We start from the raw sequence: 22,352 nt of genomic DNA, 5'->3' as shown, positions 1-22,352 counted from the left end.
AGTTTTACTTGTACCAATCTCATTTTAAAAATAAAGATGTAGCAAGTTGCAGGCGTCAAATTATATAAAGAAAAGGACTTTCTTGTTTACTTACGACAAGAATAAAATCCCATAAACAATAATTGGTCCGACAAAGGTAAATTAAACTCCCAGAAAAAGAAAAAGAAACAAAGAGCAAGTAAGTGGAAAGAAACTTTAAAAATTCAGGACATCTTTTATATAACCATCTGCTAATGTTTACTTGCTCAAATAAAACAATCTAAATGAATCCAATTTATAGCAAAAACTTAAAAAAGTAGATAAATATAAGTGGATATATCTATTATTCTCTATGCTTCCTTGAAAATGGATGGACTGCCGGAGAATATATATACAAGATGTTCTATTATGATCAATTCTTCTGCAACGACCACATTTGAATGTTATTTTTGATGATTCGGTATGCCTTTTCTTCTGCCTTCTACCTGGCGGGACTTTGAAATCTGGAGGTTTAATAATTTGTGACTTAACACTCTCTGGTACAATCCAAGAATCTGTATGTCCTACATGATGTATTTGTCTTTCATATGTTTTCAGCCAAGATTCCTTTAAGTACCAGTCCGAGCAGAAATTGGACTTCTTGATGTTTCTCTTCTCGATAGCTGCAATTGCATGTATACATGGTAATTAATCAAATTGAAACTGAAAACAATCACATGTTCTTTTGTTTAAGTCCACCAAGAAAGTAATTCCTTCTTCCTCAACTCTAGAACGCCATGAATCAGCAGGGAAGACCTTCAAAGTTGAAAAACTATAAGTTAGTACATTATGTTAAATTATCATTAAAATAATAAGCTAAAGTAAGAACATAATACTTACATTTAAAGTAAAAGCTAAATCTATCTTTTTCTTCAATTCCTCTTCTACCCAACAAGAAACGTCATAAAAAGTTCTTTCTGCTTCATTTCTTCTTTCATAAAACCAATGTTGCAGCTTCACTTGGATGAAATCCATCATTCTTAATATAGGCAACTCCCTTGCTTCTAATAGCATAGAATTCATTGACTCAACTATGTTTGTTGTGAGCATGTCATATCTTCGTCGTGGACTATAAGAACGTGCCCACCTTTCCGGTAGTTCTTCCATCAAGTAGTCAAAAGTCTTCTTATCAATTTTTGCTATATCTGACATGTATAGATCAAATTCTTTGCACCTGTATACTCTTGCAGCACTTTGGAAAAGTTTTATGACCTCACTTTTATAACGACTCGGCCGGTCGTTTCGAGAGTTGTAACCCTGTTTTCTCCATTCCTACTTCTTTTTGTGTTATTCAACTATATTATGTTATATCGGGTTAGTTGGTTCGAATCCGGAAGGAACTCAGAGTAAAATGAGACACTTAGTATCATAATTAAAAATTTTAAGTTAGAAAAGTGGACCGGATATGGACCTATATGTTAACGACCTCGGATTTGAATTTTGATGATTCCAATAGCTCCGTATGGTGATTTTGGGCTTAGGAGCGTGTCCAGAATATTATTTGGGAGTCCGTAGAGGAATTAGGCTTGAAATGCCGAAAGTTTTATTTTTGAGAAGTTTAACCGGGGGGTTGACTTTTTGATATCGGGGTCGGAATCTGATTCTAAAAATTGGAATACCTCTGTTATGTCATTTAGTACTTGTGTGAAAAATTTGAGGTCAATCAGACGTGATTTGATAGGTTCCGGAGTTGTTTGTAGAAATTAGAAATTTCAAAGTTCATTAGGCTTGAATTGGGGTGTAATTCATGGTTTTAGCGTTGTTTGACGTGATTTGAGGATGCGACTAAGTTTGTATGATGTTTTAGAACTTGTTGGTATATTTGGTTGAGGTCCCGAGGGCCTCGAGTGAGTTTCGGATGGTTAACGGATCAAAAATTGAACTAAAACAGCTGCTGCAATTTCCTTCTGTTGGAAATTGCTTCTGCTCAGAAATCGAAGCCCAGATCGAGCTCAGGGTCGAGGGCCATGATCGAAGCCCAGATCGAGCTCAGGGTCGAGGGCCACAATCGAAGCCCAGATTGAGCATAGGGTCGAGGGCCACGATCAAAGGCATGATCGAGCCCAGGGTCGAGGGGCACGATCGAAGCCATGATAGAGCCCAGGATCGAGAACCAGAATTGAGGGGCAGGACCGAGGACCAGGATCGAGGACCTCGATCGAAGGCCAAGATCGAGGACCAAGATCGAGGCAGAACCGAGGATGTCTGGGCAGAATTATAAAAATAAGGACTTCGTCCCATTTGCCATTTTGACAAATTGGAGCTTGGGGAGAGGAGATTTTTGATATATTTTCAAGAAAAACTTGAGGTAAGTCCCTTGTGATCATTTCTACTCCATCATAGTGAATTATCATCGAGTAATTCGACTAGATTACATGATTTTGAGGTATAAATCAGAGATTGGAACTTAGAAAATTTAGAAATAAGATTTGTAGATTTGAGAGTCGAGTTGAGGTCAGATTTTGGTAAAATTTATATGGTTAGACTCGTGGTTGAATGGGCTTTCGTATTTTGTAACTTTTGTCGGGTTTCGAGATGGGGCCCCACAAGCGATTTTTGAGCCAATTTCGGATTTTGGTCTAATTTTGAAGCTTTTCTTGTGGAATTCATTCTATTAGCGTATATTGATGGTATTATACTGATTGTGAATAGATTTAGAGCATTTGGAGGCTGAGTCCAGAGGCAAGAGCATTGCAGGGTAGAGATTTGACCGGTTTGAGGTAAGTAACGATTGTAAATCTAGTCCTGAGGGTATGAAACCCTGGATTTTGTATCATTCTACTATTTTAGTGACGCACATGCTAGGTGACGGGCGTGTGGGCTTGCACTGTTGGGAATTTGTGACTTGGTCTATCCCGTAACAATTGTAAAGTTGCATACTTTGTTGAAACCATATGATACTTATATGTTTTAGAAAGAATTTATGTAAATTGGGCTGAATGCCATGTTTGGGCCTTGCGCCAATGCTGTTTGGACCCTTAGGGTCTATTTCTTACCATCCTCTCATTGTTTTCGATTGAAAGTCTATACTCAATCATGTTTATACTTGTTTACTGCATAACTCTATTTTATGACTCTATTTTGATGCATATAAATATTTTGTGTCGAATGCCCTGTTTTACTGAAATGCCCGAGTGTCTTGAGAGGTTTATGACTGAGTGAGGCCGAGGGCCTAATTTGTGAGGATGAGTGTGGATCGAGGATGCCCGCCTGCAGCATACTTTATTATTATCGCACATGAGTTGTCCGTGCAGATTATAGCGCTTGGGCTGAAAGAGCCCCTCCGGAGTCTGTACACAATCCCAGTGAGCGCAGGTACCTACTGAGTGCGAGTGCCGAGTGCCAAGTGCCGAGTGCCGAGTGCTGAGTGATTGGGAGGCAAGATTGATTGTGAGGTATGCCCGAGTGGCAAGAGTGATTGTGAGGTATGCCCGAGTGACAAGAGTGATTGTGAGGTATGCCCGAGTGACACGAGTGGCTGTTTATGATTTCATCATTTTTTTTGCTCACCTTTGCATTGAGTCTTTGTTTGAAAAACTATTGGAAAATAAAAATGTCTTTAAAATGATTTTTATTGGAACTGGGTTTAAACGAGATGTTTTATTCAAATCCTGATTTTTAAGAGCATGTGGTATTTTACTAAGATTTCCTGATATGAACGTTATATGCTTTATTGCTCGTCACTACTGCTTAGTCTTTATTTATTGTTGTTACTTACTGAGTTGGCGTACTCACGTTACTCCCTGCACCTTGTGTGCAGATCCAGGTGTGGCTGGACACGGTAGCGGTTATTGAGTGTTCTGGTTGCAGATTTTCTTGGAGATAGCAAGGTAGCTGTTTGGCGATCGCAGCCCCTGCTCTTCTCCCTCTTATCTTCCTCTAGTAGTATTTAGCTATTTTCCAGGCTGAGTTAGCCTTGATATTGTTAGATAGATTATAGTAGATGCTCATGACTAGTGACACCCCGTGGAAATGAGTCGACTTGCCTAGTTCCACGATAGGTGCCATCACGACAGGGGTTAGTTTTGGGTCGTGACAGATTGGTATCAAAGCCTAGGTTACATAGGTCTCGCGAGTCATGAGCGGGTTTAGTAGAGTCTTGTGGATCGGTACGGAGACGTCTGTACTTATCTTCAGGAGGCTGCAGAACCTTTAGGAAACTCCACATTCTTGAATTCTTGTCGTGCGAATCTGTTGATTCTAGTAACTAAACATCTGTTGTTTCATTCTCTCACAGATGGTGAGGACTCGTACTACCGGTCAGGAGGGCCAGCCACCAGTACCACCAGCCAGGGCCGTGAGAGGCCGAGGCTGCGGTAGAGGCCGTGGTAGGGGTAGAGGTGCAGCCCGTACAGCAGTTGGGGCAGTACCTACAGATCCACCGGTTGTCCCAGATCAGGACCAAGTTCTAGTTATTGATGCACCAGCTCAGGCACCACATGTGCCTATTGTGATTCCAGGCCTTCAGAAGGCCCTAGCTCAGATTCTGTCAGCGTGTACCGGCCTTGCTCAGGCGGTCTCTATTTCGACGACCGCAACCACATCTCAGGCCAGGGGAGGCACTCAGACTCCTGTCGCTCGCACACCCGAGCAGGTTATTCAGGGACTTCAGACACCAGAGGCACCACCAGCCCATCCGGTTGCTATTGCTCAGGATTACGTGTTTCCTGCTATGCCTGAGGATGATTAGCATAGGTTGGAGAGGTTTAGGAGACTTCAGCCACCACCTGGCACAGAGAGAGAGGACGCTCAGGACTTTTTGGACAGGTGTCAGAGGATACTCCGTACTGCTGGTATTTTGGAGACTTGTGGGGTCTCGTTCACTACCTTTCAGTTTTCTAGGGCTGCACTCAGATGGTGGGAGACTTACGAGAGGCGTAGGCCTGTTGGCGTAGCACCCCTTACTTGGTAGCAGTTCTCCGTGATCTTTTTGGAGAAGTTCGTGCCTCAATCCTACAGAGAGGAGCTGTGTAGACAGTTTGAGTGGCTACGCTAGGGTGATATGTCTGTGATGCAGTATGAGATGCGGTTCTCCGATTTGGCCCGTCATGCTATCTGGTTGGTTCCCACGGACAGAGAGAGGATCATGAGGTTTATTGATGGCTTCACTTATCAGCTACAGTTGCTCATGACCAGAGAGCAAGTTTCGGGTGCTACCTTTGATGAGGTTGTCAACATTGCTAGGTAGATTGAGATGGTTCACGATCAGGAGAGGGTTGAGCGGGAGGCCAAGAGGCCTCGTGGTCAGGGTGGATTCAGCGGTGCTTCTTTTGGGGATCAGTTCCAGCACATTAGAGGTCGTCATTTCAGACAAGCTCAGTCAGCTCGGCCATTTCATCGGGGTGCATCATCTAGCCATGGTTCTCACAGTTCTCATCAGGGCCACTCATCACTTAGTGCCCTTCCAGTTCAGAGTTCATCCCGTGCTCTACCTGTTCAGGGCTCTTCCATGCCAGGTTCTTCTACCAGTCATCCTGGTGCTAGGGGTTCCCTTCAGTTTCCGCCGCCAGCACCAGGGAGTTGTTTTGAGTGTGGGGAGCTTGGGCATATGTGGAGGCAGTGTCCTCATCGTCATAGAGGTCTATCTCAGTAGAGGAGTCAACCTCCAACTACAGCACCAGCTACCTCACCACCCGGAGTGGAGGTCAATCAGCTAGGGGTCGCCCTAGAGGGGGAGGTAGATCAGGGGGTGGTCAGGCTCGTTTCTATGCTCTCCCTGTCAGACCAGATGCTATTGCTTCAGATGCTGTGATTGTCTCAGTTTGCCACAGAGATGCTTCAATATTATTTGACCCTGGTTCCACGTATTCATATGTTTCCTCGTATTTTGCCCATTTTCTGGATATGCCTCGTGAGTCCTTAGTTTCATCTGTACATGTATCTACTCCTGTGGGCGATACTATTATTGTGGACCGTGTATATCGGTCATGTGTGGTGACTATTGGGGGTCTGGAGACCCGAGTAGATCTATTGTTGTTCAGTATGGTTGACTTTGATATGATATTGGGTATGGATTGGTTATCTCCATGTCATGCTATTCTAGATTATCACGCTAAGAAGGTTACGTTGGCTATGCCAGGAATTTTGAGGGTTGAGTGGAGCGGTTCTGTAGATTATGTACCAAGTAGGGTGATTTCATATTTGAAGGCTCGGTGCATGGTTGAGAAGGGTTGTCTATCTTATTTGGCTTTTGTGAGGGATGTTAGTGCAGAGACTCCTGTCACTGATTATGTTCCTGTGGTACGTGATTTTTCGGATGTGTTTCCTGCAGACCTACCGGGCATGCCGCCTGACAGGGATATTGACTTTGGTATTGATTTGGTGTCGGGCACTCAGCCCATTTCTATTCCACCGTATCGTATGGCACCGGCGGAGTTGAAGGAATTGAAAGAACAGCTTCAGGAACTCCTTGATAAGGGGTTTATTTAGCCTAGTATGTCACCTTGGGGTGCACCGGTTCTATTTGTGAAAAAGAAGGATGGTTCCATAAGAATGTGTATTGATTACAGGCAATTGAACAAGGTCACAGTCAAGAACAAGTATCCTTTGCCTCGTATTGATGATTTATTCGACCAGCTTCAGGGAGCGAGGGTGTTCTCCAAGATTGATTTGAGGTCCGGTTATCACCAGCTGAAGATTCGGGATTCAGATATTCTCAAGACAGCTTTCAGAACCCGATATGGCCATTATGAGTTCTAGGTGATGTCTTTTGGGTTGACCAATGCCCCAGCAGCGTTCATGCATCTGATGAACAGTGTATTCCAACCCTATTTGGACTCATTAATCGTTGTATTCATTGACGATATCCTGGTGTACTCTCGTAGCCAGGAAGAGCACGCTCAGCATTTGAGGGTTGTATTGCAGAGATTGAGGAAGGAGAAACTTTATGCAAAGTTCTCTAAATGTGAGTTTTGGCTCAGTTCAGTAGCATTCTTGGGGCACGTGGTGTCCAGTGAGGGTATTCAGGCGGATCCGAAGAAGATAGAGGCGGTGCAGAGTTGGCCCAGACCGTCCTCAGCCACAGAGATTAGGAGCTTTCTTGGTTTGGCGGGTTACTACCGTCGCTTTGTGGAAGGATTTTCATCTATTGCATCACCCTTGACAAAATTGACCCAAAAGGGTGCTCCATTCAGGTGGTCGGATGAATGTGAGGAGAGCTTTCAGAAGCTCAAGACTACTTTGACCACAGCTCCAATGTTAGTTTTACCATCAACTTCAGATTAGTACACCGTGTATTGTGATGCCTCGAGGATAGGCATTGGTTGTATTTTGATGCAGGAGGGTAGGGTGATTGCCTATGCCTCGCGCTAGTTGAAGACCCATGAGAAGAACTATCCTATCCATGATCTTGAGTTAGCAGCCATTGTTCACACCTTGAAAATTTGGCGTCATTATTTGTATGGGGTTCATTGTGAAATCTATACTGATCACCAGAGTCTGCAGTATCTGTTAAAGCAGAAGGATCTTAATTTACGTCAACAGAGATAGTTGGAGCTTCTTAAGGACTATGATATCACTATTTTGTACCATCCGGGGAAGGCCAATGTGGTGGCCGATGCTTTGAGTCGCCGGGAAGAGAGTTTGGGGAGTTTAGCCTATCTTCTAGTAGCAGAGAGACCTTTGGCATTAGATGTTCAGACCTTGGCAGGCCAGCTTGTCAGATTGGATATTTCGGAGCCTAGTCGGGTATTGGCTTGTGTGGTCTCTAGGTCTTCTCTTTATGACCGTATCAGGGAGCGTCAGTATGATGACCCTCACTTGCTCATTCTTCAAGATAGGGTTCGGAGAGGTGATGCTAGGGATGTGACTATTGGTGATGACGGGGTGCTGAGAATGCAGGGCCGGATATGTGTGCCTAATGTAGATGGGCTTCAAGAGCTGATTCTTGAAGAAGCCCACAGCTCTCGGTATTCCATCCATCCGGGTGCCGTGAAGATGTACCAGGATTTGAGGTAGCACTATTGGTGGAGGCGGATGAAGAAGGATATAGTTGGGTTTGTGGCTCGATGTCTAAACTGTCAGCAGGTTAAGTATGAGCATCAAAGATCGGGTGGCTTGCTTCAGAGGTTAGAGATCCCAGAGTGGAAGTGGGAGCGGATCACTATGGACTTTGTAGTTGGGCTCCTACAGACTTCGAGGAAGTTCGATGCTATTTGGGTTATTGTGGATTGGCTGACCAAGTCTGCGCACTTTATTCAAATTGGTACTACTTACTCTTCAGAGCGGTTGGCTGAAATTTACATCCGAGAGATCGTTCGCCTGCATGGTGTCCCAGTTTCCATCATTTCAGATAGGGGTACTCAGTTCACATCGCAGTTTTGGAGGGCCGTGCAGCGAGAGTTGGGTACTCAGGTTGAGTTAAGCACAACTTTTCACTATCAGACGGACGGGCAGTCCGAGCGTACTATTCAGATATTGGAGGACATGTTGCATGCTTGTGTCATTGATTTTGGGGGTTCATGGGACCAGTTTTTGCCTCTCGTAGAGTTTGCATATAACAACAGTTATCAGTCGAGTATTCAGATGGCTCCGTACGAGGCTTTGTATGGGAGGAGGTGTAGATCTCCAGTTGGATGGTTTGAGCCGGGTGAGGCAAGGCTCTTAGGTACAGACTTGGTCCAGGACGCATTAGATAAGGTGAAATTGATTCAGGAGCAGCTTCGCACGGCGCAGTCTAAGCAGAAGAGCTACGCTGATAGGAAGGTCCGTAATGTGTCTTTTATGGTTGGGGAGAAGGTTTTGCTGAAGGTATCACCCATGAAGGGTGTTATGAGGTTTGGGAAGAGGGGCAAGTTGAGCCCCCAGTTCAGTGGGCCTTTTGAGGTGCTTCAGAGGATAGGAGAGGTAGCTTATGCCTTGCCTTGCCACCCAGCTTGTCGAGTGTGCATCCAGTGTTTCATGTTTCCATGCTCCGAAAGTATATTGGAGATCTGTCCCATGTTTTGGATTTCAGCACGGTTCAGTTAGAGGGTGATATGACTTATGATGTAGAGCCGAGGTGATTTTGGATTCGCAGGTTCGAAGGTTGAGGTCAAAGGATATAACTTCAGTGAAGGTGCAATGGAGAGGTCAGCCTATGGAGGAGGCCACTTGGGAGACTGGGCGGGAGATGCGGAGCAGATATCCACACCTATTCGAGACTCCATGTATGTTTCTAGACCCGTTTGAGGACGAACAGATGTTTAAGAGGGGGAGGATGTAATGACCCGGCCGGTCGTTTCGAGAGTTGTAACCCTGTTTTCCCCTTTCCCACTTCTTTTTGTGTTATTCAACTATATTATGTTATATCAGGTTAGTTGGTTTGAGTCCGGAAGGAACTCGGAGTGAAATGAGACACTTAGTCTCATAATTGAAAATTTTAAGTTAGAAAAGTAGACTGGATATGGACCTATATGTAAACGACCTCGGATTTGAATTTTGATGATTCCAATAGCTCCGTATGGTGATTTTGGGCTTAGGAGCGTGTCCGAAATATTATTTGGGCTTAGGAATTAGGCTTGAAATGCCGAAAGTTTTATTTTTGAAAAGTTTGACCGGGGAGTTGACTTTTTGATATCGGGGTCGAAATCCGATTCTAAAAATTGGAATACCTCTGTTATGTCATTTATGACTTGTGTGCAAAATTTGAGGTCAATCGGACGTGATTTGATAGGTTCCGGAGTTGTTTGTAGAAATTAGAAATTTCAAAGTTCATTAGGCTTGAATTGGGGTGTAATTCATGGTTTTAGCGTTGTTTGACGTGATTTGAGAATGCGACTAAGTTTGTATGATATTTTAGGACTTGTTGGTATATTTGGTTGAGGTCCCGAGGGCCTCGGGTGAGTTTCGGATGGTTAACGGATCAAACATTGAACTAGAACAGCTGCTGCAATTTCCTTCTGTTGGAAATTGCTTCTGCTCAGAAATCGAAGCCCAGATCGAGCTCAGGGTCGAGGGCCACGATCGAAGCCCAGATCGAGCTTAGGGTCGAGGGCCACGATCGAAGCCCAGATCGAGCTCATGGTCGAGGGGCACGATCGAAGCCATGATCGAGCCCAGGATCGAGAACCAGGATCGAGGGGCAGGATCGAGGACCTCAATCGAAGGCAGAACCGAGGATCTCTGGGCAGAATTATAAAAATAGGGACTTCGTCCCATTTGCCATTTTGACAAATTTGAGCTTGGGGAGAGGCAATTTTTGATATGTTTTCAAGGAAAACTTGAGGTAAGTCCCTTGTGATCATTTCTACTCCATCATAGTGAATTATCATCGAGTAATCTGACTAGATTACATGATTTTGAGGTGTAAATCAGAGATTGGAACTTAGAAAATTTAGAAATAAGATTTGTAGATTTGAGAGTCGAGTTGAGGTCGGATTTTGGTAAAATTTATATGGTTAGACTCGTGGTTGAATGGGCTTCATATTTTGTAACTTTTGTCGGGTTCCGAGACGTGGTCCCCACAAGCAATATTTGAGCCAATTTCGGGTTTTGGTCTAATTTTGAAGCTTTTCTTATGGAATTCATTCTATTAGCGTATATTGATGGTATTATACTGATTGTGAATAGATTTGGAGCATTTGGAGGCCGAGTCCAGAGGCAAGAGCATTGCGGGGTAGAGATTTGACCGGTTTGAGGTAAGTAACGATTGTAAATCTAGTCCTGAGGGTATGAAACCCCGGATTTTGTATCATTCTACTATTTTAGTGACGCACATGCTAGGTGACGGGCGTGTGGGCATGCACTGTTGGGAATTTGTGACTTGGTCCGTCCCGTAACAACTGTAAAGTTGCATACTTTGTTGAAACCATATGATACTTATATGTTTTAGAAAGAATTTATGTAAATTGGGCTGAATGCCATATTTGGGCCTTGCGCCAATGCTGTTTGGACCCTTAGAGTCTGTTTCTTACCATCCTCTCATTGTTTTCGATTGAAAGTCTATACTCAGTTATGTTTATACTTGTTTACTGCATAACTCTGTTTTATGATTCTATTTTGATGCATATAAATGTTTTGGGTCGAATGCCCTATTTTACTGAAATGCCCGAGTGGCTTGAGAGGTTTATGACTGAGTGAGGCCGAGGGCCTAATTTGTGAGGATGAGTGTGGATCGTGGCTACCCGCCTGCAGTATACTTTATTATTATCGCACGTGAGTTGTCCGTGCAGATTATAGCGCTTGGGCTGAAGGAGCCCCTCCAGAGTCTGTACACATCCCCAGTGAGCGCAGGTACCTACTGAGTGCGAGTGCCGAGTGCTGAGTGACTGGGAGGCAAGAGTGATTGTGAGGTATGCCCAAGTGGCAAGATTGATTGTAAGGTATGCCTGAGTGGCAAGAGTGATTGTGAGGTATGCCCGAGTGGCACGAGTGACTGTGAGATCTGCCCGAGTGGCTGTTTATGATTTCATCATTTTTTTTGCTCACCTTTGCATTGAGCCTTTGTTTGAAAAACTATTGGAAAATAAAAATGTCTTTAAAATGTTTTTTTATTGGAACTGGGTTTAAACGAGATGTTTTATTCAAATCCTGATTTTTAAGAGCATGTGGTATTTTACTGAGATTTCCTGATATGAACGTTATATGCTTTATTGCTCGTCACTACTACTCAGTTTTTATTTATTATTGTTACTTACTGAGTTGGCGTACTCACGTTACTCCCTGCACCTTGTGTGCAGATCCAGGTGTGGCTGGACACGGTAGCGGTTATTGAGTGTTCTGGTTGCAGATTTTCTTGGAGATAGCAAGGTAGTTGTTTGGCGATTGCAGCCCCTGCTCTTCTACCTCTTATCCTCCTCTAGTAGTATTTAGCTATTTTTCAAGCTGAGTTAGCCTTGATATTATTAGACAGATTATAGTAGATGCTCATGACTAGTGACACCCCGATGTCGAGCTTTTCTTTTCCGCACTTCTGTTTTTCTTTGATTTGAACTCTTTAAATGGAGGTTTTATGTTAAATAACCTTGAAATTATCTTTGAAATGAAAATATCATTTTGTTTTGGAAATGAGTCGGTTGCCTAGTCCCATGATAGGCGCCATCACGACAGGGGTTAATTTTGGGTCGTGACAACTTTTCACTTTCCTTCGCTTTAGCTTCTGCTTCAAATGATATATACAAATCCCATGGTGGTTTTCAGGATATACCTTTTCAATGCCATGTGCAATAGATTGATGCCTATCCGATTAAAAAATTAAATTGTCACGGCTCCCTATTGCATTGCGAAGCTCACTAAAGTACCACTCATAGGAATTGTTATTTTCAGACTCTGCAACTCCAAAGGCTAGTGGGAATATTTGGTTATTTGCATCCTTTAAAACTGAAATCATTAAAACACCACGATATTTTGACTTTAAAGAAGTTGCATCAACAGCAATCACTAGTTTACAATGATTCCAACCAGCTATTGATGATCCATATGCATAAAACATATAAAGAAACTTGAAAATACAGTTTAACAGAAGGTTTAAAAATACAGGACACTAAATCCTTAATATTTTCACTGCACATATCAAAGTTAAGGACACAATGTCCTTAACATTTTCAGTGCACACATCAAAGTTAAGGAGAACTTTTTCTTAACTTTTAGAATGCACACATCATAGTTAAGGACACCATGTCCTTAACTTTTATAATGCACACATCAAAGTTAAGGACACCATGTCCTTAACTATTATAATGCACACATCAAAGTTAAAGACACCATGTCCTTAACATTTTCACTGCACACATCAAAGTTAAGGACACCATGTCCTTAACATTTTCACTGCACACATCAAAGTTAAGGACACAATTTCCTTAACATTTTCACTGCATATATCAAAGTTAAGGACACCACGTCCTTAACATTTTCACTACACACATCAAAGTTAAGGACACCATCTCGTTAACTTTTTCACTGCACACATCAAAGTTAAGGACACCATGTCCTTAACATTTTCACTACACACAGCAAAGTTAAGGACACAATGTCCTTTACTTTTTCACTGCACACATCAAAGTTAAGGACACCATGTCCTAAACTTTTTCACTGGACACATCAAAGTTAAGGACACCATCTTGTTAACTTTTTCACTGCACACATCAAAGTTAAGGATACCATGTCCTTAATATTTTCACTGCACACAGCAAAGTTAAGGACACAATGTCCTTAACTTTTTCATTGCACATATCAAAGTTAAGGACACCATGTCCTTAACTTTTACAATGCACACATCAAAGTTAAGGACACCATTTCCTTAACATTTTCACTGCACACATCAAAGTTAAGGACACCATGGCCTTAACATTTTCACTGTACACATCAAAGTTAAGGACACCATGTCCTTAACATTTTCACTGCACATATCAAAGTTAAGGACACCATGTCCTTAACTTTTTCATTGCACATATCCAAGTTAAGGACACCATGTCCTTAGCTTTTTCACTGCACACATCAAAGTTAAGGACACCATGTCCTTAACATTTTCATTGCACACATCCAAGTTAAGGACATCATGTCCTAAAGTTTATAAAACAGACTAATAAACTCTTTTTGATTGTTTACCTGTTGTTATCATCTATCTTTATGTTAGTGTATGTTCCCGGATTTTTACTTTTCATCATATATAAGTATAAAGACAATAATTCATAATTCTCTTCAGGAGTTTCACTTATCAAAGCTGAAGCACGTTGAATAGCATGCCATGCCTTGTGATAACCAATGTCTAGTCCATGCAATTTTTGCATTTCTGCCATGACAAAGGCTGGTGTAACTTCAAACCTTGGGTCTCGAAGATTGTCGATAATGTAACCACTAATCAACTTTGAAGTTACATGCCTTTGATCAGCTTTCATAGTGTTAACTGAGCAGTTATGATTTTTCTTAATCTTTACTATCTTGAATAGTGTTAAATCTTTAATTCTGAAAGCACGCACACACCACCCACACCTATCATCATTGCATTTCAACGAATATCTTGTTGAGCTTGATTTAACAACCTTGAATTCAAAATGTCCTTTAATTGCTATATTGGAAAAACAGTTAATTATACTCTTCTTTTTGTCAAATATTGATCCCACTTTTATTTCATCCAACGAAGCATTTTCTCTTAATATCGTAGTTGGGTATTCTTTTTGTTTCGAATTTGAGCTTTGTCTAGTTAGTTGAGTAAAGGTTTTTTCAGCAACTTCGTCTATTACTGGTGCACTCTCTAAGACTTGAATACCCAAAGCTTGTTCGTTGTCGATCTCTATAATGCTTTGTCCTTCTACTTGAATAGAATCAAATGTTTGAAGCACCTCTTCAGTTATTGGTTGAGCTTCAACCACATCTATTTCCATTATCTGTTGGCATTTGTCTTGATTATCTTGTTGAATTTCTGTATTGACATGTTCAAAGGTGCTTGTAGAATCAAAAACTCGTTCCGAAATATCAACAATGAAACGACAACCCTTGAAGAGTGAATGACGTTTTAGTAACTATATACATGTGTGAAGATCTAAATCTTTGGATACAAGCATTACCTTGCTTGTTCCCAGATTGATATCAAACCATATCAATGCTTCAAATTTGTCTCTATCCAATTCAATAACTTCAAAGACCTGGTTAATTAAATCTTCAAATCGAATTGCCTCAGGTACTAGAACAAGCTTTGTTTGATGATCAAGATACTTATAGCCTGCAGTCCATCTACCATTAAAAGCAACTATAATACATATTGTATCCATCTTGCAAGTCAAGAAAATGGGAAATTCAGGACATATTTATACAACAATCGTGAAGTTAAGGACAAGATATCCTAAACTTTATCAATACAAGTTGCAAAACACAGGACACTATGTCCTTACTATTTAGAACAACAGTCATGAAGTTAAGAATATCATGTCCTAAACTTTATCAATACAAGTTACAAATAGAGGACACTATGTCCTTAATATTTACACAGTAGTTATGAAGTTAAGGACATCATGTCCTAAACTATATTAGTATAGGTTGCAAAAACAAGAACTATGTCCTTAATTTTTACACAGTAGTCATGAAGTTAAGGACATCATGTCCTAAACTTTATCAGTACAAGTTGTAAAAACAGGACATTATGTCCTTAACTTTGATGTGTGCAGTCAAAATGTTAAGGACATGGTGTCCTTAACTTGGATGTGTGCATTGTAAAAGTTAAGGACATGATGTCCTTAACTTCAATGTGTGCATTGTAAAAGTTAAGGACAAGTTGTCCTTAACTTTGATGTGTGCAGTGAAAAAGTTAAGGACATTGTGTCCTTAACTTTGCTGTGTACAGTGAAAATATTAAGGACATGTTGTCCTTGATATTTAGAACAATAGTCATGAAGTTAAGGACATCGTTTCCTTAACTTTATTAATACAATTTGCAACTACAGGACACTATGTCCTTAATATTTACACAGTAGTCATGAAGTTAAGGACATCATGTCCTAAACTTTATTAGTATAGGTTGCAAAAATAGGACACTATGTCCTTAATTTTTACACAGTAGTCATGAAGTTAAGGACATCATGTCCTAAACTTTATCAGTAAAAGTTGCAAAAACAGGACACTATGTCCTTAATTTTGATATGTGCAATCAAAATGTTAAGGACATGGTGTCCTTAACTTGGATGTGTGCATTGAAAAAGTTAAGGACATGATGTCCTTAACTTCAATATGTGTATTGTAAAAGTTAAGGGCAAGTTGTCCTTAACTTTGATGTGTGCATTGTAAAAGTTAAGGACAAGTTGTCCTTAACTTTGATGTGTGCAGTGAAAAAGTTAAGGACATTGTGTCCTTAACTTTGCTGTGTGCAGTGAAAATATTAAGGACATGGTGTCCTTAATATTTTGAATAACAGTCATGAAGTTAAGGACATTGTGTCCTTAACTTTATTAATATAATTTGCAAATACAGGACACTATGTCCTTAATATTTAGAACAACAGTCATGAAGTTAAGGACATCGTGTCCTTAACTTTATTAATACAAGTTGCAAAACACAGGATACTTTATCCTTAATATTTTTTAGAACAACAGTCATGTTAAGGACACCAAATCCTTAACATTATGTCCTCAATATTTACAGAACAATCACTGAGTTAAGGACGCGATGTCCTTAACATTATCAATACAGAAAAGAAAAAAAAATTAAATTCCTAGCATCTTATTCTTCAGTGACGAAATAAAAATTCACACAAACCCACAAAAGCATATAGAGATATCTAAAACTTTATAACTTACTGTAATTTTATGGTGAATTTTGGACGAGAAAGTTGAATTCTGAACTTAGATAAAAAGTTTGAAATCGGAAGAGAAGCTTCTGCAATTTTGGACGATCACAACAATTCTTTGCACGTAAGTTGGCACGTAAGTTTGAGTTGCTGGTGATCGTGAATAAGGAGCGTATGTATCAGCGAAATCCTATATAGCATAAGGGTATTTTCGTCCAGACGGGTAAAAGTTTATTAAAGCAGTGGCTAAAGACTAAATACATTTAAAACAGTGGCTTAAAAGTAAATACATGTGTTATTACTGGCTATCTATGCACATCGCCCCCAAAATCGTGATATCAAATCTGGACCTCGATACCAACACCAACACCCATCCCTGGCCCCGAACCCAATCCCCTATCCCAACCCAGACACTCGACCCCGAACCCAATCCCCTATCCCAACCCAGAAAATCAAAGTCCGCCCTCATCAACACTTACAAGAAAAGTAAATTTATATTTATCCCAAGTCCTAAGAGAGTTAAAAAAAAAATAACGACTTTCAATGCAATCTTCATCCTTGTATAACAACTGTGAATCCCACACAACTGCATTCTACTTGTTATTCTTTGTCTTTGTATTTACACAGAAAAAGCATAACCTCTTCACCTGCACTATCATTCACCCATCTCAAGGTTTCGATCTAGTATGCAATTGAGAGAGATTGCGACTAGAAGAATTTGTTTCAAACATATGTTGTTCGTCAGCTGAATGGTTATGTTATCTCTGCCCAAGGCCACCTCTTTGATGTTGTTGTTGCATGTTTCAATGATCTTATCATCAATAAGCCTTTGGATGGAGCTTTGCATACTTTCAAGAGTTAACTCGAAAGATGTTGATGTTATGTGGGTTCTTGACTATTTTTTATCATGGTTGGGAAAGTCATAGAAATATCAAGCAATATTCTGTATTGGAGCTGTGATCAGAGGTGATATGTCTCACTATGATGATGTCACATCTCGAGTACTTTCAGAAGATCTAAATTATGGTACTCCTTGCATATTTGCTCAGACTAGCAAGGTCAGACATTTGGTTTGATTGAACCTAGCCATTTTGGAGGAAAAAAAAAGAAAAAAAAGATCCCTCCTCTACTTCTCGGCTTCCTTCCTCGCCTACTCTTTGCCTCTAGCTGTAATCCCTTTAAAAGTTTGTGGAGAAAATATTCTTAGACAAAGCTACACCTATTTCAAAATTTATATTTTTGGACAATAGTATCATTTCTTATGCTGAATTTATAGAGTTAAATTGGTTCAATGCGAATTGGGACTTTGAAAAAAAACATGGTTGAAGCAAAACAATTCGCCGAGCTCTCAAAATTTTGAACTCAACTTGAGAAATTGCATAGGATATATAATTAATTAGAATACGATACTGGCCGAAGATAGATGTCCTACTTGTCCAAGGTTTACTTCTCTCAAGCGTCTAAAAATATATATAATAGCTCAATTACTCTATGCCAATATAGCTTTAAGCATGCTACAAGTAATTGCACCAATGCACACAATTTTTTATTTATATTTTAAAAAGAGAAATAAAAATTAAATTTAAAAAAAATCAAATACATAAAATTGTATACAATAGAAAGATGTGCTAAAACTAATCTAATTAGCATAATACCATATGCAGATAGGAATGCGAAGGAATGTATTCTAACAGGATATCATATACATAATCGAATAGATCAGAGAATGTCTAAGAAGAAAATATTCTAGGATGTTTGAGCGGACATCCATAAATGTAAAGTATGTGAAAGATAAGTTACGCGACACATCAAATATTTATACTATATTTATCATTCATAGTTATACTTTCAACAAATTTACCACTCGTAGTTATATTTGAATTTATAGCAAATCTTGTGAAATAAGAGATTAATTATTTTGAACTGAAACAACAGAGCAACAAGCTCTCGTAGCTTTGTTGGTTAGAGAATTCTCTTAGTTAGTGGGGGTCTTGAGTTTGACTCTCAACAAGCGCATTATATTTTTCTGTATTTTTGTATTTCGCCTTAGTTCTATTCGTGTGCAACGAATACAACTGATGCCAAATTATTTATAGTTACTAAGCTCTAAACTATAATATTTTATAAAAATTACTCATTCTTGTTATTACACGTTAGACAACCTAATGTGCGCACGAAGCAAAAGGCGAAAGCCCCAATATACTGAACCTAAGTCCCATGATTCCATTGAGAAATTTCTAACATGTCTCATATCGAGATAATTTTGCCTTTTAAAAAATACTAACTTTTACATACATACTGTAGACAATAAATTGCGTCGAGAAAATAAAATCAAGACCGAAAAATATCGCAACAATCGTAGTATTTGATTTTAAGTAATTTGAGTGTACAATCTCTATGAATCCTCTGATTCTTCTTTTCAATAGTAAATAAATTCAAGGGCCTTTGAGATTGATCTTGAACCTATATTTGTTGTCACGAACGATGATCTTGAATTCAACTAGCACGAACTTTGATTTGAACTCGTACTCCTTGAATCTTGATTTGTTCTTCGTTCTTGAGCTTGAACTTGAACTTGATTGCTTGAAGCTTGGAACTTATGGAGGAATTTGCAATATTTGATCCATGAGCTCTTTCTTGCTTCTTGTTATAACTTTTGGTATTTTTTTTCGAGTTATGAAGATCCCTATTTATAGTTGTGGGAGGGAAGAGTTATGATAAGAATAAACTCTTTCCGACCGAACAGATTGAACCGTGACAAGGCCATATTTGATTGGCCACAACATGTCACTTGCACATGTGGCGCGATTTTATTGGTATTTTAATGTGACTTGGCATGCCTTGTCATTTTGACACGTGGCATAATCCTATTGGCTCTTTCGTTTGACTTGGCGTGCCACGTCATTTGACACGTGAGCATCAAATTGGGCCTATAGGAAGATGAAATCTTGGGTTTAATGAAGTGGCCTCATCACTTTAACCTAATTAAATGGGTTAGCCCAATGGATTAAGACTTATTTATTTAATCCATATGTATTGGACTTATAAAATTAATTGAATTATATTAGCCCATAATATTTATTTGGCCTAATATATCTTGCATTTAAATATAGTTCAAATTATTTAATAAATTTAATTCTAAAATTTATATGCATACAAATGCCCCTACTTCAAGACTTGTTGTGTGAATTTCAAAGACTAGTCTTGAAGTAAGAAATTCTTCATGTGTCCCTCAAAGACGCTCCATGAAATGTTGCTGTGCAACCAAGCGCTCAAATTTGATCACTATTCAGTTAAGGAACTTTGAGCAAAATGTGTATTTAAAAACATTGCATCTAACCTTGACCGACTTCAACAGATTGGAATTTAAAGTTTTCTTTCATTGAGGTATTTAGGATAAAGCCACATGGATCCAAAAATTTGAACAAAATGTCATCTTTGTCTCCCTTTGCTTGGATATCCTTTCCTTAGTCCACTAGAACAAGAATGCCATCGTCCCTTTCCTAATTTATATGTAAGTAGAGACAAACTCCACCGCCTTACCTTTATTTTCTTTCAATTGAATTAGGATAACGAATTCTAGTTGGACTCTGATAATCGCGGCTCCCACATCGCTATTAATCCTTCAGTTAATGACTTTTAGAGCTCTATAAATAGGGACATGCCTTCCCTTCAATTGGCATCAGTTGTAGCTCACAAGCCTATTCAAGCGAATCATTGACAGGTACCGTTCTTTTCCTGCATTTTTGTCTCTTTTTTTTAGGTCAACGAGAAGGATATATTCTTGTTTAACAATATGATCCATACATGGAGAAGACAATCATAGGGTGTGAGGGGATGAGTACTCATCCCCGCCCAAATATCGAAGAGATTACTCTCATGGCCTAATTATCGGAGAGATTACTCTCAAGGTGACCCGACTATCAGAGAGATTAGTCTCAATGTGGCTCGACCATCAGAGAGATTACTCTCAATGTAGCTCGACTATCGAAACGATTACTCTCAAAATGACCTGACTATCGGAAAGATTACTCTCAATATGGCTCGACTATCGGAGAGATTACTCTCAAAATGACCCAACTATCGAAGAGATTACTCTCAATGTGGCTTGACTATCGGAGAGATTACTCTCAATGTGGCTCGACTATCGGATAGATTACTCTCGATATGGCTCGACTATCGGATAGATTACTCTCAATATGGCTCGACGATCGGAGAGATTACTCTCAAAACTACCCGACTATCGGAAACATTGCTCTCAGGGTGTGAAGGGATGGATATTCACTCCTGCACGAAAACCGAAGGCCATTTTATCCATTTAGGCCTTTGTGCCCATTCTAATATTCTCTTTTTTTTAGCAAATTCTAATATTCTCGATTTGGACTTTGATGACTTTTTTTTTTTTGCAGCCCGTAGAGATGGAAAATTTCAGAGACTATACCTCGTCATCCTCCAAACTTAGATATCTCGTAATCGAGACTGAAGATGACATAGAACAAACCAAGCTTTTGGTTCACACCCCACAAGCTGGCCGGTATGCAGTCTTATGGCCTTCTATGAGGAACTTCCTTCATATAGAAAACTGTACCTTGGAGCACAAGTCTACTTTTAATCCATTGTCCAAGATGTGGTCTCTCCAAGCGCCAATCTATCGCCACATAAACATTGCTAGTACCCTTCCAAACTTAAGGCGTCACATAATTCAAGGCGAAGTACATTATGGAAACACAACAACAATCGAGGGCGAGTATCGTCATATTCCAAGATATTGGGAATTGCTTGAAGATGTGCTTGGCGAAAGCCAACAAACCATGAGTACATCAAAGATTTATGATGTTGTATATGCCTCACTTTCACTTATGATCGAAACTCGAACAGTTTACAATCATTTTATGAGGCTTGGTGCCCCAAGACGAACGCGCTTCTTACATTAGATGGGGAACTATCTATCTCTCTTTGGGACTTACATATCCTTGGAGGTCTGCTCATTGCGGGTTCTCCATACGAAGAAGTGGTACCTGAGACAAGAGAACTCATCGGTTTGTACGAAAAACAGATGAGATTTATTCCTCGATATTGAGAGTATTTATTTGCTGCCTTTCATCAACTTAAGGAAGGTACGGGTGTTAATCAAAAGGTCTCCTTGAGCAAGTGGACAAATTTTTAGTATAAAAAAGCTTTAATATATAAACCTACCCCACCGCGAAAGGAAAAGAAATCTGCACACCTAAAGTCAACACATGATCCTAACGGAGTTATTTCCGAGACAACTAGGTGGTCGAGTGATCAAGAAGCTATATTCTCCAAGCTTAGGGTGAGGTCTGACAAGAAGGATGAAACATATATAGCAGCCTTCTTATCAATTTGGCTATGTACTTTTGCATTTCCCTATAAGGCAGAGAACTTCATTCGTCCCGAGACTTTTAAAAAGGCAAGAATGATGGCAAACAGGCGAAAGATTAGCCTTGCGGTCCCAGTTTTGGCAAGTATTTATCATGGTTTGAATAAGATTTCATGTTCTTCCCAACTTGATCAGGTCAAAGTTTGTTTTCCCATCCATTATGTTTACGACTGGCTTGCACATTATCTCAAAACTCATTATCCAATTGCTAAGGGTCCGTCTGTCCCTTAGATGGTTGCGTACTCAGGAGAGGGAGTTGCGAGGTACTTTGACGAGAAGGATGCAAGAAAATGCATCCACAATGGAGAGGATATAGTTTGGACACCAACAATGTTAACCAATTCTCGTCCTTATTATTATGTGGATAACGATGCCCCTCAAGAGTTGGAGTCAAATTACTTCATGAGCTTATGTTTTAATTACCTCCCTTCGAGGTATGATAACTCCTTCATCATCGAGCCATATAGCCCGCATCGGTTTGGTCGTCAATTTGGGTTTTACCAGAACGTCCCCGATTGTTTGGAGAATGATATCAGTAGCGCCTCTCTAGATGAAGGACTCAGATTTTGGAGGATTTGCACATTGTATCAGTCTATGTCACGTGCGGCTTTTCCCCCAATGGGAGATCCTGTGGAGAAGCTTTTCTCCACCAATTATATGCCTTGGTGGGAGAAAGCGCATGGGAAGTTTCTCAAGAATAATTTACAAGCTCTGGTAGATAATGTTAAGCTAAAATCT

The 22,352-nt window shown here is 40.1% G+C and overlaps 1 protein-coding gene across 1 annotated transcript; it reads right to left on the bottom strand.

Moving 5' to 3' along the window:
- Nucleotides 1-587: 587 nt before the first annotated feature.
- On the bottom strand, nt 588-1,170 carry LOC138902435 (uncharacterized). The gene is made up of 3 exons (XM_070190302.1): nt 859-1,170; nt 718-774; nt 588-641 (listed from the first exon to the last, which is right to left on the bottom strand). Exons 1-3 carry the CDS (start codon nt 1,168-1,170, stop codon nt 588-590), a joined length of 423 nt encoding a protein of 140 aa, XP_070046403.1.
- Between the last annotated feature and the right edge of the window lie 21,182 nt (nt 1,171-22,352).

This window comes from Nicotiana tomentosiformis, chromosome 12, assembly GCF_000390325.3.
Source record: "Nicotiana tomentosiformis chromosome 12, ASM39032v3, whole genome shotgun sequence".
Lineage (NCBI taxonomy): Eukaryota > Viridiplantae > Streptophyta > Magnoliopsida > Solanales > Solanaceae > Nicotiana > Nicotiana tomentosiformis.
This window is presented reverse-complemented; position numbering and strand designations above follow the sequence as displayed.

Bases quoted from the DNA above. Each gene is read 5' to 3' on its own strand.
- LOC138902435 (XM_070190302.1), bottom strand. From the start codon at position 1,170: ATGTCAGATATAGCAAAAATTGATAAGAAGACTTTTGACTACTTGATG. The intron at 775-858 runs GTAAGTATTATG...TCAACTTTGAAG, and splicing joins ATTTAGCTTTTACTTTAAAT to GTCTTCCCTGCTGATTCATG. The intron at 642-717 runs GTGGACTTAAAC...ATGCAATTGCAG, and splicing joins AAGAAGGAATTACTTTCTTG to CTATCGAGAAGAGAAACATC.